Source organism: Falco punctatus, assembly GCF_963210335.1.
Source record: "Falco punctatus genome assembly, chromosome: 4".
NCBI classification, from domain to species: Eukaryota; Metazoa; Chordata; class Aves; order Falconiformes; family Falconidae; genus Falco; species Falco punctatus.
In genome coordinates this window covers 61,816,472-61,834,400 of record NC_137583.1, presented here as the reverse complement: position 1 = coordinate 61,834,400, position 17,929 = coordinate 61,816,472, and the positions used below count along the sequence as shown (strand labels likewise).

Here is a 17,929-nt window from a genome sequence, read left to right as displayed (position 1 = left end):
TATTTAATACCTTATCTAATACTTCTCAGCTCCCAGTTAGGGAGACATAAAGGAAAGATTTAGTGGTGATTGTGGTTCGTTTTGTTTTTACGTAATAAAATGATGTTACAGTTACCTTACCTGAGCTGCCTCATTACATGGGCTGAAGAATTTCACTGAGTAATTTTTGGAGCACACCTAAAATCACTGACTATGAAATCTGTGAAGGACTTTCTGACTTCATGGCTGAATAAAGCAATAGTGTGTTTTGCAGGGAAACACTGTATAAATACTGTGTAAACATCCTTTGAACAATGCTAAGGATATGTTAAAACTAGAGGACCCAGTTTGTCTAAATTCTGCTCATTTGCCAATGCCAAACTGTTAGACATCTGGACCTCCTGCTTTGCACCCTTTGGGGGATTTTCAGGCATTAGCACATACTCTTCCATTAGTGGAGAGCATTACACTCCATTTAGGGAAGAAAGTCATTCTCCAAAGATCTGTAGCAGTGCCTTCCTCTCTGTAGTGCTCTAGCAAATCTAGTTGTTTATCTTATGAAGACTGCATTAGCTTCTGTCTGCATTTATTTTCTTCTTTGCTTCTATAATTTGACACCTGAGGTATGGATGCACCTTTGCTGGAAGCCTAGCAGAGATTTTTTTTTTTTTGCATACTCATTTTTGGAGGGCAGATGAATTGCATTCTAAATAGCTTATAATAGCTATGAACTTTGATGTCTACGTGGAAAAACACTGGTTTACTTTTTACTTACTACCCACAGCTTGTCCCAATAGAGAGGTCCCAATAAAAGTGATTGAAAATACATAAAAATTGGCCCACTGCAAATTTCTGTCTTTATTTAGTTATTTAGAATTTTTCCTTATAAAGTAATTGCCTCATTTCTGTTCACCTTTAGTGAAATCTTATGGTAAAAAGTGTTAAAACTCAGTCAGTAGACTTTATAACAGGGTTCTACAACAAAAAGTTTGAAAAAGATTTTATTATGAAAAAATGAAGTCTAGGATTTTTTTATTCATTTTGGACTGAGTGGCTGCACAGTTATATGAGTCTTCTTGGCTCTTGCTTTCCAAAATGTGTTTTTGTGAGACCCCATATGCCAGATGACATTTTTAATTTTAGATATGACATCTTAACTTTGAGGAAGGGATGTAGATGGAAGGAGAAATATCTTTGGAAGAATTTCATAAATCTCTCAGTGAGGCTTCATAATGCAGCTAGTAATGGGAAATTAAAACAGACAGGACTACCAAAATGACACTCCTAGTTATTCATAAATTTAAAGAAAGAGGGACCAATATTGCTATATAATCCAGTCTCCTGGATTAGGCTGCCAGTAGAATTTCACTCAGTGATTCCAGTGCTGAGCTCATGATCTTGTGAGTGAAACAGCACATTTTTCTGAAAGCTCTTCAGAATAGTGGGATGCATATTCAAATGTTGGACCCGTGGGAAGTTGTCCAAAACTTAGTTTATCCAACTAACCTCTGCTGTTAAGGTTATTTCTCCAGTAAGAAAGGTGCCTGTTTTGCTGTCCAAACCCGCACGTACGCACACACATATATCTCTGTATTGCACAAAAGGACTGACTGAGTATAACAAAACCAACGTGACGATCACTCTCGCCTCCGTGTCAGTAAACTGGAGACACACAAAGCCAGATGAGATCTTTCTTTTGTTACATGAAAAGGAATCTTTTCAAGGTTTCCCCTTTCTTAATCCACCCAATCTCGTCAGGGTCTTCTGTCAGTTTTTGTTTGGTCTTTCAGTTATTTCCTCTGTAAAATAAGTCAGTAGTTCAGGCTGCGATGCTCTTTAGTTATCTGAGGTAGCATTGAAAGTAGAATTACATGAGAAAGTGGGATCATGGAACTTCCTTTCATGTAGCAGCAGGAGCTCTTGGCAGGACAACTTTAGCTTTCTTGAATCTCTGTGCTGCTGCTTTTCTAGCTGTAGTAAGACATATTGCTACTTTTTGGTTCATGCGTGGTTTTTTTTATGAGGGGAGCTAAAGGGGCTGCTTTGAATGTTTGTCTATTTTGGCTTCCATTACTTGAAGTGTCATCGTTAATGACACTACATAAAACTGATCGTACTTGTGGTGTTCATGATGTCTGGGCTTTGTGGAAGCTATACTTAATTATCTGAGGGCAGAAGAGAGGCAGAGCTGGCTCATCTTTTGAGGAGGCTGGGCGATAGGTGAGAAAGAACCTTGAATGAAAGGAGTTGTCTACTGAAAAATAACCAACAGGAAATCAACATTGAAGACCAAGAAAATGTCCTCATCAGCTCTATTCAAAAATCTGACATAATAAAGGTTACTAGGAGTGAAAATAACAAACTTTTTTGGAAAGAAGAAAGGCAATACGTAGCCACAGATACATTCTACAGTTTTGAAGGTCTGAAATTTCTACCCCCTCAAAACATGAATAGCAATTCACAACAGTCAACATTAATAAATGGCATTTGGAGCCCTGAAAAGGAAAACTGCACAGCCAGTGAATTTATTGTGTTTTTCAGAAGATTCTGAAAGAAATACTGCCCCGCATAGTTTTGCACTTGAGTCCTGATAAAGACAGCTGTGGCCATGGCAGCCCACTCTCCATGATATCCAGAGTTCAAATACCACAAGGCAGCCACCTTGAATACCAAACCACTAAAAAAGCTCCAGCTAATACAACAAATAGCACATGGGTTAGGCATAATCCAAACTAACGGAAATACGCGGTTCCAATACTTTACAGAGACCATTAGTATTTTGTGGTGGTTTATATAAACAGAAGATTGAGATTTAATAGTAGCTTTTAAAGAATGTGTAGCATGTCTAAATTGGAGCAATGTGAAGATGAAGGTACCTCTTACTGCTTTGACTATACACCCATTAATATCTTTGCACTATAATAGAAAATAGTTTTCTTATGGTAAGGTTCCGAGTGCGGTGCAGTCATACAGAAGTAAATGCTCTTGCCTCCAAAGAACATTTTGAGTAATTGGAAAGCAGGATTTACTTGCTGAAGAATTTGGATGGAAATATGTTTTCTTTTTCAGAGGTTTTTTTCCAAAGTTTTTAGCAATTTCTGTATTTCCTCATGGAACCCTAAAAATAGGTAAATTCCATTAAAAAATATAATTGGCTTATAGATTTTTGATTCTCTAACAGGAAACTGCTCTTCAGAAGAGAAATAAGGCATTTCTTTTGAAATATTTCATTTAGTGAAAAGTCAGTAGTGCCCTAGAAATCTCAGTAAGCACATTTTTGCCATGCCTGGTAATAGGAGTGGCTTTTGAAAACCCATAAACTGCAATCATTTTAGGTGAATATGAGATAAACTCTAATGGTTTCATCATTCTGTGTAACTAGTTAAATCTGATGTGTACTGTAGACTTCCAAAATTCTACATGCTGTGTAGGAGTAGTTTTTGTTGACTGGCAATTAAAAAGTTTACATTTGCATTTCTTCAGTATTCCTGACTAATCAGAGCTTGTATACACTACACAATTTCACAACAGCGCTTTAGTTCAACATAAGCATATTGGAGCTGCATCTTGAGCAGTTTGCAGCCAGTGTTTTCGTTTTCACACGGGTGCAGGTTGGCAGCTCCTTGCAGAGGGGGGTTGGGGGCTGGTGGGCAGGCAGGGCAGGCAGGGCAGGCAGGGCAGGCAGAGCCTGTCCCACCAGCAGCCAAGGCAGCCAAAGGGCAGCCACGGCCAGCCCCAGCCCGGGGCATTGGGCACCTCCTGGGGTAGGGACAGCTGTGGACATTAGCCTGCAGGGCAGGGGTCAGGATCTGGCCTGGTGCAGGGGACCAGGGTCAGACACAGCCCTAGGATGGCCGGGCAGGGCTGTAGTGGTGGGCGGGTGCCCAGGCAGAAGGTGGCACAGGTGCTGCTGTGGCAAAGCTGGTCAGGTGCCCCATACCACTACTGGAGGCCCAGACCTGAGCTTAGATGGGACCCTGGACAGGGGAGTGAGGTGGGACAAGGACGTTAAGGCCTATTAGTGTGCTTCAGGGCCCAGACAAAAAGTAGATGACAAATAACTTCAGGAAAGTAGCTTGAGGCCATAGTATTTTTGCTACTGTCTTATTCCTATTACCACTTTAAGCAGTTTTGCTGTGGCTTTGCTTCCACTTTGCTAGCTCGCTATTTCTTTAGTGCCTCCTTTCCCTTTCTTCATTATTACTTGTGTGAAAAAGCAGAAAGAATTTCAGTCCGTGTACGTTCATAAATTCTCACGTAGTCTAAATAACATGCTGCGGCATTCAGACCTACAGTCTGGAAAACCTTTCCCGTAAGAGGTGAGATTGCTTCTGCCTTGTCAAGTAAAGTACAAAAAATCAAAATGTTTCCCCATTCGAAAAATAAACCCTTGACTAGCTGACAACTTTCTGGCTGATTTTGAAAGCACTCTCACTTTTTTCCATGTATCACACACGCCTAGGCAGTTTAAAAAACGCTAGGCCTCTCTTTGAATTGGAAATTTTTAAAATACAAATGCAAAGTGCCACCTAGTGGTTAATGTATGGATAAATGTATATATAAACAAAACTTTCCAGTACAAACCCAGTGTTACACATTTTTATAGATGAAGAAGCATGTAGGTAGGTAAGCAAACTTGTTGCTCAAAGACTGGCCTTCAGACTGCAGGGTGATGAATGCGTTGACCATGCTTATGTAAGCTGAAAAAAATGAGAAACAAAATGTAGTTTATAGTCTGTTATGTTTCCTTTCATTGTGAAGTATCTGCAAAGGCATCACAAGCATTAAAGACTAAATATTCAAATAAAGTAAGTGATCTCATTGAAACTAGCAAAGAATAGCATCTGCAGTATCATCTGGAGGAACAGGAGGGAAGAGCAGTAGAGGAGTGACACTGTGGCCACACTTTTGAGCGAGTCATTGAGCAAAGGTTTTCTGAGAAGGTTGATTCTTTGCTTGGATATGCTGTGAATGACACACCAGAGAAATAAATGATGCAAATGAAGAGATTAAAAAGAGATTGCTGTATGTACAGTGCAGGAGTGTTCTCCTAGACACCACAGAAACAGGCCTGAGGAAGCTGTTTTTTGTTGGGTTTTGGTTTTTTGGTTCGTTTGTTTTTTGTTTTTGTTTTTTTTTTCTTTGCTAGCTTTATTAATTGGTAAAGAAGCAAGTAAAGAGTGTAGTAGTAGAGATGCCCAGAAAAAATTGAGGAGCTAAGAGAGACAAAGAGTTGGACTGGTTTTATAAATGTACATATCGGAGTGAAAGGACAAAAACGTTGAGAATTTATTGAAGCAGGATGCAAAACATAGAGATTAAATCCATTAATGAACATAAAAGTAAAAGGATAAAAATGTACATGAAAATACTTTTGGGTCCTTAGAATATTTTTAAAAGTATGATAAAATTGAAGACTTTATATGATATAAACATTGAAGCAATTTAAGTCTTATTTAAAATGTGAGATATTTTCTGTAGAATTATTGGTAAAATTGTTATTAGAAGTAAAACTTGAAACCTTATTTAAAGCTAAAGATAAAAATGTTTTGTATATTTGTTGATTAATATCCTTTGGAGAAAGTAGGAAACAGACTTATATATGTGGGAGATGAGTGAAGTTTCTGGAGAATAAGAGCATACATAATGGTTTATATGAAGTGCAGCGGTGATGGATGACAGTCCAGAAATCCTAACACTGATTGGATTAATGGTTGGACAGAGAGCAGGAGACAGTGAGTGAGTAGAGAGGAGAATATCAAGCTTGATCAAATTAGATATTCTACGTGCAGAAAGAGACACATTTAACCTAGTATTTATTGCACCTTCATTTTCCAAGTGTAGGTATTTATAGCACTGTAGGCTGCTGTTGTAGTCACTGGGGGGAAACAGACAGTTGTTGGGAGCAATTAATCTGTCCTACTTTCATGTGTTTTAGGATGAAGTGATTCCTCCTCTGCCATCCCCTGACAATATCACTTATGTCATTGTTTTAAAAGGGTACTGTGGTGCATAAAGAGCAGTATCTACTTGAAGACCTTTGAAAATCACCACGGTGTCCAGTTGTGCCACACGTTGAATTTCCAAGATCAGTGAGAAATTAATTGCTAATTCCAATTGTGCACAATTAAGCTCATGCTGTACAATAGAGATATGTTGTTGGAATGGAAGAGACAAATTGATGCAAGTGTAGTAATAATGGACTTGTTAATTGTATCCCACCTCTGCATAAGGGTATTTTTTGCTAAGAGAAGAAAAAGATATATGACTGCAATATTGTCAAAAATCTGTCGTAACAGAGGAATGGGAAATGAGGAAAGGTGTGGTCTGAAAGTCCAGAAAAGTGCATGTTGTTTAACAGTTGTACTTCTAGCAGCCTGTAGCAGTATACCAATGACACTATCATTTCAGTATTCAGCCCTAGACCAGTTTTCAGAGGCACACTGTGGGCATTGAGTGAATATAAATGCCTCCAGGACATTTTAGCAGTTTTCTCAGATATCCTGTACCATAATAAATAAGCCTGTAAATATACATGAAATGGAGGTTTATGTTCATCTTGGAATTCTGATGACAGCCACTCAAGTTTCACTCTCATGATTGCTGATGCATTTGAATGTAGTCTAGGTGTAAGAAATACATCTTTTGTATTATTTCATCTATTTGATTTAAGGAGTCTGAAAAAGTATTCTTAGCTGTGCCATACATGCCTGTAAAGTCCTAAAATACCGAGGGAAAATTGAGGTAAAAAATACATGCCCCAGAAAACATTAGTGACTTGTAATGTTTTGAATATCAAAAACTTGTATACTGATTCCCTTCATGCAAGCTGTCTTCGAGATCTGATACAAATTGTGTTGATTAATTTTGCTGGGAATAGGACTTGGATCTCAGTTTTTCTGTGTAATATTTCATGTAATGGAAGACTGAGTAAGAGTTGTGTGGGATTTTGTGGAAAATGTAACAACAGAGCTCTGAAGTCCCATGTTGTTCAGCTGCCTTCTAAGCAAAATCTTCGCCTAGTTCATATAGCAGTGTAGCAAAAATTTATAAAAGCCTCTGAATTGTTTGCAGATTACTGTAGCAAATCCACCATCTTGCAGAGAGTATGTTGAACAAAAGGGAAAATTTGTGAAAGTAATCAGCTTTTATGGGTGTGCATGAACACTTTCATGACTCATCTCAGCTTTCACTTATTAGTGGAAATGGGGATGAACTAAAAAGGTCTGAAGTTGCACAAGATGCTAATTATTCTTGTGTACTCCAGGGCTTGTTTATGCTGGCTCAGGCAGTACATCCATCAAAGCCAAAAGAGTTTCATTTTGTCGCTATAGTTCTGAGTGCTGGCAGATGAAGAAAATAGTTTCTTTGTCTTTCTGGTTACTTGTATGTCACGTTGTTGATGATGTTTCTGGCTTAAAATCGATTGGGGAGGAAGCATGACCTGAATTGGCTGAGGTGAACATTCTTTTACTTTGCATAAGCCCTGGTGCTGCATCATGAAGAGTTGGACTTGATTTTGATCCAGTACTGCAACTCAGGAAGCACTTCAGCATGTTTAAGTTCTGTTGACTTCAAAGGATGTGAAGATGACTTGCTCACATGTAAACCCCTTAAATTATATACAGATGACCAAGTCAATATCATCTCAGACATGCTATAACTAATGATAAAAGACACAAGAGCTACAAGGGAGTACCAGGTAGACAGGTAAAACAGAGCATAGATAAAACTCATGAGTTAATTCTTAAATAAATGTATGAACCACCTGTAGGGGCAGATAAATTAGAAAGGACAAACTCTGCATGATCAATGGGGAAAATAGGAGAGTATATGGAGTTCAAAGTGTGTTCAAAACAGTTAATCCTCTTCGGGTGACTGGAGAATTCGATAAGCTGAGGTTAATCACACAATATTAAACAAATAAGGATGGGGTTGATTGGAGTAAATACAGGTACCTAGAGTCTAGACTCTGCAACTGGATTCACAACTTCAGGATTTTGGGGGAAAAAATAAGCAATTTTTTTTAGGTTCAAAATTCTGTCCCATTTTAGGAGTTGGCTTTAGTTAATTTAAACATGAGTCAGCAGTGCACCCTTCATACACTGTGCTGCTGGTATATCAAGAGAAGCAATTGTCTGTCTCTATTTGGCACTTGTGAGACAGCATCTCAGTGGAGTACTGTGTCCAGTTTTGGGCTCCTGTGTAAAGAAAAGCCATTAATTGGCTGAACTGAGGGCTTGGAGATGGCACTGGTATATGCCGTATATAACGACTAACTGAAAGCTGTGTTTATTTAACTCGGAGAAGAGTGATATGAGTGCTCTCTTCATCTACCTAATGGGATTATAGAGAAGATAGAGCCATAGTCTTCCCAAAGGTGAACAGAAAAACAAAAAAAACCAACCAAGAAACACAAAGAAACCAATGGAAGCAACCTGCAGCAAGGGAAATCCTAATTAGATGCATAGAAAAATTCTTCATAGAGGAAGTTGTGTGTGTGCTGGTTGCCTAGAGAGGTTGTGGTATCTCCATCTTTGGAGATTTTTAATGCTTGGCTGGAAAAGAATATGTGAATATGGCAGTGTGTGTGTAATGAACGTTTAGTACATTTCTTGCGTACCTCTTTGGAGGTATACAGGGCAGTGGAGGATAAGGCATTACAAAGAAGAGCAACAAAGCTGGTGAAGGGTCTAGAGAACAGGTCCTTTGAGGAGCAGCTAAGGGGACTGGGGTTGTTTCGTCTGGAGAAGAGAAGGCTGAGGAGACCTTGTTGCTCTCTACAACTACCTGAAAGGAGGTTGCAGCAGGGTGGGTGTTGGCCTCTTCTCCCAAGTAGCAAGTAATAGGACAAAAGTAAATGGCCTCTTGTGCCAAGAGTGGTTTAGATTGGATACTGGGAAAAATTTCTTCACTGAAAGGGTGGTCAAGCACTGGAATAAGCTCCCTGGGGAAGTGGTTGAGTCACCATCTCTGGAGGTGTTTAAAGGAATTGTAGATGTGGCTCTTAACAACATGATTTAGTGGTGGAGTTGGCAGTGTTAGATTTACAGTTGGACTCAGTGATCTTAAGGATCTTTTCTAACCTAAATGATTCTGTGATTTTGTGTTATCTATCCACACAGATAAACTTTGTAAAGTGTTCCCATTAGTAAACCCTTATATTTGGTATCATATTTCTGAATATAGAACAGATGCTGCATTTAGAGCTGTACAATCCTAAGAGGAGTGAAGAAAGACTCAGTCCCCATGAACAAGTGACTCCTCTAGAAAATAGCATTTCCTTGGGAAACTGTGTAAAGGGGACTCTATGGAATTGGTGACTGCAGCATTTGCCCCATAATCCTCCTCTCATCTTCTTTTTTCATCTCCAAACCCTGTTCTTCGTACAGCAGAGAGGCTTCCTTCCAACTGTTACACTTAGATGTCTTCCAAAGGAAAGGAAAGCCCATGGAAATGCTATGCCACTGGCACTCCTTCATGCTGCATACAGGACATGCCCACAGGTGCAAATCCATCTGCCAGTTCTGTAACACATTCCTGGGTTCTCTACTTTACATATACTTTGAATGTAACTTAAACTTTGAAAGTAGGATACTAGACACTTTAAGTCAACACAAGCTGTCCAAGTTTAATTGCTCTAATGTGGTTTAAAACAAATATAGAACTTTTAAATATTCCTTTTTCAGCTTCATTTAACTCAGTTGGCTTGATTTTGGGCATGACCTCACTAGTACAGAGTAAATGAATAGTGAATTTCTATTACTACAATTATTGTGAAGAACAGTATTATACATGAATGTGAGCAGTTCCTAATCCAAGTTTCATGTTCTGTACTGAAAGGAACAAACTGTCTGTTACAGTTTCTAATAATCTTATGGAGATAACACTGGTAGGATAAAAGTTTCGTTTCTCTCTTTAGTGCTAATTAAAAACATGACTTGTCAATTGTCAGTTGCCTTATTTGAAGACATAAATGCCCAGAATTCTGCACAATTTATTTTTTTGAGATAACTTGAACTAAGACAATATGAGTAACATTTCCTTACTTTTTTCTCATAATTCTTCCTAAGGCTTATATTCAGAAACCTTCATCACTCTTCACTTAGGTTAGAAGGCATGCATTATAAGTAGACACCTTTAAGCAAATAGAGCATGGTTGATCCAAGTGCCTGTAGCGGGCTAGAGGAAGATTTATGTTCATTCAGAAGATACTGCTTTTGAGCCACATTTATATAGATATCAGCATGGGCAAAGCTGTAACAAGTTGTGACTATCTACTAGTTACAAGTTATTACTAGTACTATTAAAAAATATGCCTATAAAATTTTATGACACACCACACACCCCCCATCCTGAAATCAATATACAGAACCATTCTTTGTTCAAATCTCTGTTATTTAGTTTAGGAGAGATGATTTTGTAAGCCCACACCCATTGTTCCTCATTTTTCACTCATGAAGTGCTCATATCGTGCTTGTGAAGCTGAGTCCAATGAACTACTTAAATATTTCTTTGGCCTATTACTGCAGATAAAAAAGTTCATTCTGTGATTAAGAGACTCTCAAAATTGTGTTAATCTTGTTAATAAGCCATATTCATACTCAGAAGTTATTTTGTAACATTTCTTATCTTTTCTTAGCATCATCCCATCAAAATGACATAGTTTTAATGAGGCGTTTTGCAAACAATATATTAACTGACCTAAAAATAAGCTGGTTAATCAGCAAACTCTTAAGATTCTCCTAACATTTTCATAGAAAATACCACCTTTGCATCTTTCTTGGAATAGTCTAATCTTTCTTGAGCTACTCATCCAAAACTTCCACCAATTCTTGAGAAGGTAGATAACAGTCCAGTGATTCAGGCCATACTGAGCTTTCAAGACTGTTACTGCTGGTTTTGTTTCAGGATGTGTTGGAGTTTGGGATAACATCACCTGTTGGCGTCCTGCAAAGATTGGAGAGACTGTCACTGTCCCTTGTCCGAAAGTATTTAGCCTTTTTTCTGGCAAACCAGGTATTTCATTTTAAGGTGTATTTTTGCTTACTTCTCTTTGGTATTTTATAACATACTGTGCTAAAAATGGTTTATTTGCAGTTGAGGGTTTTTGTTTTCATTTTAATGATAATAGATTCTTAACAGCTATTTATGATAGATCATGAAAAGACCAAATAATGGTCTTTGTGGTCCATATGGTGTTCTTTGAGTCAGATACTAAATATGTATTCTGATATAGTGTTACTCATCAAAGCTGAAGATATTGCTTGCTCTTTTTGAACTATTTGTGTTCATTATTAAGGCAGCCTTAACCTGTTTAACAGTTGTGTGGAATGATGGTGTAGAAATGAACAGTGTCTTCCATAGAACATTGCCTAATTCTCTCTAAGGTAGAAGGCCTTACAGTACGTGTAGTAGAAAATACTTCAGCATCTTGAGTACTTAAGAGTCATTTTCTTGCAAAACTGTCTTTGACGTAATTTGTCATGCTGGTAACACATTCCTCTTCTCTGTCTAGTCAGAGAATCATGATGTACTTTTGAAGTGAAGACTCTTCAAAGTGTGTAAATACGTTACATTTTCTTTAAAAAATTCCATATCTATGCCAAATAGCAGAAGTGGTCCTGGTGTTTGAGGAGACACTGTGGTTTGAGGTCAAGGCCGCCTTATAAGCCAGAACGATTTGGTTGTTTGCTGTTCAACCATTTGTAGGATATTTACAACTTTCCACTGAAGACTTTATACAAAGAAGAAATTCCAGTAACCAATCAGCAAAACAAAAATCACAAAAGCTTTAATTTGAAGTGTATATGTAAACACGCTTGGTTGTTCTTTGCCAAAGTTGATCTATGACACATAAATTTGTTCTTGTGTGGTGAAAACCACACATCTTTAAGTCAGTTAAGAGAATGGTAAACTGAAAACTAAAGCAATATGTGATTATATATTTCAAGTATGATGGATATAAAAATTGTGTATGAAAAGTGAAGGCAAGTTGCTTACAATTTAACATTTTAAAAGTAAGTTATAATAATTTTAATGACTATTCTTTATTCTGACATCAGACTCTTCAGTTTTCTCCTATTGAAGCTGTTCCATGTTGTATGAACATTAGTTCATATTAATTAGATTAAGGAGCAGAATCATGGGCTGCCCCCATCTCATCTGCGTGACTTTGTCTGGGAAAAGAGTCAACTTCTCTCCGTTCCAACCGAAGAATCCTTTCTGATAATAGATGCTCAAAATTGCTTTCCAGCCATACTCGCACATCTCCTGCATGTTCCTTGGGCTACATTGTTTCAGCCATTGGCTCAAGGAGTGAGATTCAGCATGCATATTTATTTCCTTCTTCTTTAACCTATCACGTAATTTGGCCTTTAAAGTGCATTGCCAACTCTACAAACATTTGCTGTAGCAGTAAATCATTGCCATATTATCTAAGAGCTTTTATAACTCTCTAGATCATTTGGCACTGCCTTCTCAGAAAAGCTGAAATAGGAGGTTAGAACAACTCTCTCTTAAATTACTTTTCTATCAAATTGCTTTACCTCCGAATTATCGGCTTTATGGAGTAAGCTGAAAGAGTCCCTCTAGAATACTTCAGATAAAACATCAAAATATTTTAGGCTTTTGCAGGTGTAATAGAAATAGCTATTATACCAAAGTGGAAGCCTGCCATCATAGCTTGGAATTACTTTTGTTTTTCTCTAGTGCAAAGGCAACTGAGCAAAATTAAAAGCCAAAGTAGTATGAATGAAGAGCACATGAAAAGAAATGGCTGCGTTGCTTTAACAGGTGTGCTAGGAAATACAGGATGTTAACAGAGAATGACAAAGTTGTCCAAAGATTCATCGATGAGGAGAATTTAAAATCTTTCTGATTTAAACTCTCTATCGTTGCTTTACAGGAAATATTAGCAAAAATTGTACGACTAACGGATGGTCAGATATTTTTCCTGACATTTTAAGTACTTGTGGATATAATGACTATGAAGATGATTATAAGGTAGGAAAAGTACTTTTTCTATGAATTTAGATGCTGATGTTCAATACAGCTATCAGACATGTTCTGTTTCTAAATAATTACTGGTTTACTCTATCAGAATTAATGAAAATCGGTAGTAATTTTTAGTAGCAGTCTTGCCATATGCTTGGATTGCAAATGTCATATAAGATAAAATCAGAAATGTAGAATTCAGTAACTGAAACTCAAGGCTGTAAGCAGTTGGTAATTGCAGTAATGCATCTGTATTTCTAATATTGCCGTGTTATTTGGCTTGCACACAGTATGTTTTACATTGTGTTATTTCTAGATGTTTCTGTTATAACAAATCCTAATAGTGTAATAATCTGTTAATAATACATGCATCAATTGATTGCTGGTATGTGTTTAAGTAAAACAGAACGAATTTAGGTCATTGGAATTATTGTAGATTTATATTGGACTTTCAATTGCATTAGCAATTAGAAGTGGTTCACAAAGCTAGCAAGATATCTTAAATACACTATAAATGGAAAAATTAATTTGATCACTTTGCAGATACTATTTCTTGTTCTTTTTGTTGAGGAAAGTACTTTTTCCATCACATTTTACCTATTTTCTATCTGTTTTCCTGCTGAGGCTAACAGAGCAAGATTTTGTTTATAAGCATGAGCTCATAGTATCAGTAAAACTTGTTATCATGAACAGATGGAGTCCTCTTATGAATAAAGATATTTGGCTGCTTGGGTTTTTCTGGATTTTAGTATGTGTAGAGTGGCTTTGGTAGATCTGTTCCGTCTGGTTTGCAGAGATGTACTGGCATTCTAGCTAAGACATGCAGTTCATGCCATGTCTTTCTGTACTCAAAAGCCTAATCATTACTGCAGCTGAAAATAGATAATAAAGAAAATATATAGATTATGTTTTTTCCCAACTTTTCTGAAGACATATTCTAAAACATTGGTATCATCTGACAGCTTGGGAGCAAACATGCATTACTGCTAAAACAGCCGTTTTAAGACACCATCAGTCAACCCAGACAATTGTCATGTAGAGTGAAAAAGGGTCAAGATTTAAAAATTCAAATTAACAGAAGATAACATTTCTAGTAGTGAGAAATACTTAATTAGCAGATGAACTAGTATAACAGAAGAGCAGTTTGTTTGACATATTCATTAGTAATTTGAAGAAGGCGAATGAAGTTCAAGTTGACTATACTTGCAGTAGTAAACCTAGAAAAACTGGAAATAAGAAATAGTTGTAACATTTACAAAAGCCTGGAAAAGAGCAAATAAGAAACCAGTGAAGCTAAAAATCAGAAAAGAGATGTGAAAAGCAGATATTAACAAAAATACAATAGCTAGAGTATTGTAGCTACCTAATACAGGTATGGAGCAAATGCACAGCATGTGGCAGGGAGGGAAAGGAGAAATGCAAGAACTGATTGCACTTCAAGCAACATGGCCCAAGGGCACTGTCCTTTTTCTCAAGTACCAGTGTCATTGCTTAGGGAATATTCTTTGCCTGAAGATCATAAACTGGTTGTTTCAGTGGGACAAGACAATTTTTCTGACTTAAACATTGACAAGTCGAAAAGTGGATACAGCAGTGCTGGCTTGTCAGAAGCTAAGCTGTTCCTATGCAAATGTTTTTGGGTTTTTTTTTAGTTAAAGAAAGGACAAAAATTATGAGAATAAAATCTGAAAAGGGAAACAGGAAAGCATATGTTTAAACCCATCTCTTCATGGGAGGTAATATAAAAAAATGAAAGTATCATGCAGTTGTGAGATTTTAGGATATGTTTAAACCCATCTCTTATGGGAGGCAATATAAAAAATGAAAGTATCATGCAATTGTGAGATTTCAGAAGTTATTTGAGGTTCTGCATCAGCCAACTGCTGCACAGAAAGCTTTCTTGAATTTGGATCTTAGTTCTCAGTGGTAGCACCTCAAAACAAAGTATCTTTACTCAACATAAAGCAGTATAGTTCATTTTTATTTGACCTAGAGTTTCAGAAAAAAGAGCTAAAAAGGAAATCCTAAGTATTTGGATACAAGATATTTTGGACACAAAAGTTTCATGCAACAGTATGCTTTGCAGATGATATATGACGTTGCCCTCAAAATTGCAGTAGCTAAGGAGATAACACTTTAGGGAAGGTGGCAAAATGCTTTTCTTGTACCGAGTCTTAAGTTTACTTCTCTATGCTTTCTCTGAAGACAATGTTAAAGGAGTAGGTAGAATCTCTGACGTCAGTTTGGTGCCTGCATCACTGCTGAATGAGTTTCCATTACAGATCCAATAAAGTATTTATTCCTGGGGTGTTTTTTTGCTGTCTTTTAGGATATGGACTTGTGTCTTTACTTCAAAGGGGACTAATGTATATACATATTTTGTATTTATTTATTTATTTATTTGTATATATGCATATACAGAGACAGATATCTCTTCAGATATGTGTCTGGCTTGAGCAGTTTTGAATATTCTAGAGAAGGTTTAAATGATAGAGATTGTTAAGCAAATACAGACCTTTTCTGCTGAAAGAACTTGTCTGCTTCAACAGTTTGCATTGATTTTAGTTACAGTTAAAATGTACAATTTTTATTCCATGTCAAATGGTATATTAGCAGGTTTTATTAAAAGGAATTCTTTGCTTAACATTTTTAAATTAACTGTAAGTTTCTGATACAGCACCATTAAATTGAGTATTTTATCTTATATTAGGTCTTCTGCTAGTATTCTTTAGTACTCCTGTCTGTATTTATAGGGGACCAATATGTCAGGTAGGACAGTGTCTGAACAAACTATCTGCATGTTGTTATTACATCAGACTGTATATCTAAACCTTTATTATATACTTCCACTCTCTTTCCTATAAGTAAACCTACTTATAGGAAATAAGTAAACTTTCTATAAGTAAACTGCTAACCTTGAAGATTTAGGTTCATCTCAGTTATCTAAATAAGTGTGGGGTTTTTTCCTTTTATACTTCTGTTGAGCTCATGGCAGCACAAGGGCAAAATTAATAGCTTGATTTGACCATGCTAGAAACGCACATCAAGGCATGTTAACCTGACCTGAGCCTAACTGCAACCTTTCCTTGACATATTTCGACATCTTCTGCCTAGACTGAACAAGCTAGAGATGTGTCCTAGGTGTCTTTATACAGAGTATTAAACTCGCTGTCAACTTTATTAACAAAACGGCAAGATGCCTGGTGAATGTAGAGAACTGAAATGTGTCCACTTTGTTTAAAATAATGACTAGGCCAGTTAATAGAGCTTTGTTTGATCTTACGATGAATTGGCCTAAGATTTATTAGACCACACAAAAACCCCAATACATCCAAGTTACAGGCTATGAGATTTGAACACCTAGGGTCATACAAAGACAAATTCATGGAGAAAAAGATCCTCAGGGCTGTTAAGCATGGTGATACTGTTGCAACTTGTGATTAAGTAGAAGCATCTTTTATGGAAGAGGTGTTCCCATATTCTGGCCAGATTCCCAAAGCATTCACTCTTAGGCTGCTCTCAGAGATAACCTCCTGGATGTGCTACCTAGTACCCAATGCAGGTGTGTTACGCAAGGCAAGGGTAGTCAAGGCAGTGAGGTCAGGCCTGACACAAGCCCTGTCTTGAATGTCTGTAGCCACCTTTACAGAACAGATGCATTACTACTGCCTGTGAAGTGGATCATTGCACTAATTGGACTAATGGATTGTTTGTACTGAGTTTAAATTGAATCCTTCCCTCTCAACAAAATGTAATGCAAGGCAGCCATCTACCAGCACTTTTTCTTTGTGCCTATAACTCATACTACTTTTATTTACATTACATTCTGCATTTTTCATTACTTTTTCCATGAGATGTGATTAAGAGAGCAGTATTCCTTAAAATAAATACAAAATCTTCTTCCTGTTCTGGTTTCAGCAGGGATAGAGTTAATTTTCTTCCTATAGCTGGTAGAGTGCTGTTTTGGGTTTAGTATGAGAATAATGTTGATAACACACTGATGCTTTTAGTTCTTGCTAAGTGGTGTTTATATTAATTCAAGGACTTTTCAGCTTCTCAGGGCCTGCCAGCAAGTACTCTGGGGGGCATAGGAAGTTGGGAGGGGACACAGCCAAGACAGCTCACGCAAAGTGGCCAAAGGGATATTCCATACCGTATGACACCATGCTCAGTACATAAAGCATGGGGAGTTGGCTGGGAGTAGGGGGGACTGCTGCTTGGGGACTGGCTGGATATCAGTCAGGGGGTGATGAGCAGCTGTATTGTGCATCACTTGGTGTTTTTTTCTTGAGTTTTATTTCTCTTTCTCTTTTTGTTATCTCCCTTTTCATTACAATTATTATTATTAGTAGTATTGCTGTAATATTTTACTTTATTTCTATTATTAAACTGTTCTTACCTCAACCCACGGGTTTTACCTTTTTCTGATTTTCCTCCCCATCCCACCAGGGACAGGGGATGTGAGCAAGCAGCTGCCTGGTACTTAGTTGCTGGTTGGGGTTAAACCACAACACTTCCATTGACTTCAAGTGAGAAGTACTAGCTCCGAATATAAACTGGTATTCTCTCTTCTAGAGCACAGTGGGAATTGAATTTATTAATTGCAGACTGTCCAAAGACACTGCGGAATATCAGTATGCAGTGAGAATGTTCACACTCATGGACACATATATGCTGGTGCATGTTTACACATGAAAATGTGGAGGTCTGTGCATCTGTAAAATTGTCATCACTCTCACTATGGTTAGGGAACTTTGAGTAAGAAGATATTCTTACTGTCATACTTAGAATTAATGATACTACTATTATTAAGAGATACTTAAGGCACTGCTGGTCTCATCTTTTTAAGGTGTTGTTTAGGCTTAGAGTGAATTGAAAGAGAAATGTGTCAGAAAAGGTTATCATTAATTACTTCTATAGAGGTTATTAAATAGTATGAGGAATACCAATTTTT

At 37.3% G+C, this 17,929-nt stretch overlaps 1 protein-coding gene across 1 annotated transcript in view; it reads left to right on the top strand.

Moving 5' to 3' along the window:
* The window catches only part of VIPR2 (vasoactive intestinal peptide receptor 2), a 67,644-nt gene that overhangs the window by 11,868 nt on the left and 37,847 nt on the right, over positions 1 to 17,929 (top strand). The window contains exons 3-4 of the mRNA XM_080385858.1: positions 10,891 to 10,998; positions 12,887 to 12,984. Coding sequence (XP_080241984.1) covers positions 10,891 to 10,998; positions 12,887 to 12,984 — 206 coding nt within the window. The remainder of the gene's footprint in view (positions 1 to 10,890; positions 10,999 to 12,886; positions 12,985 to 17,929) is intronic.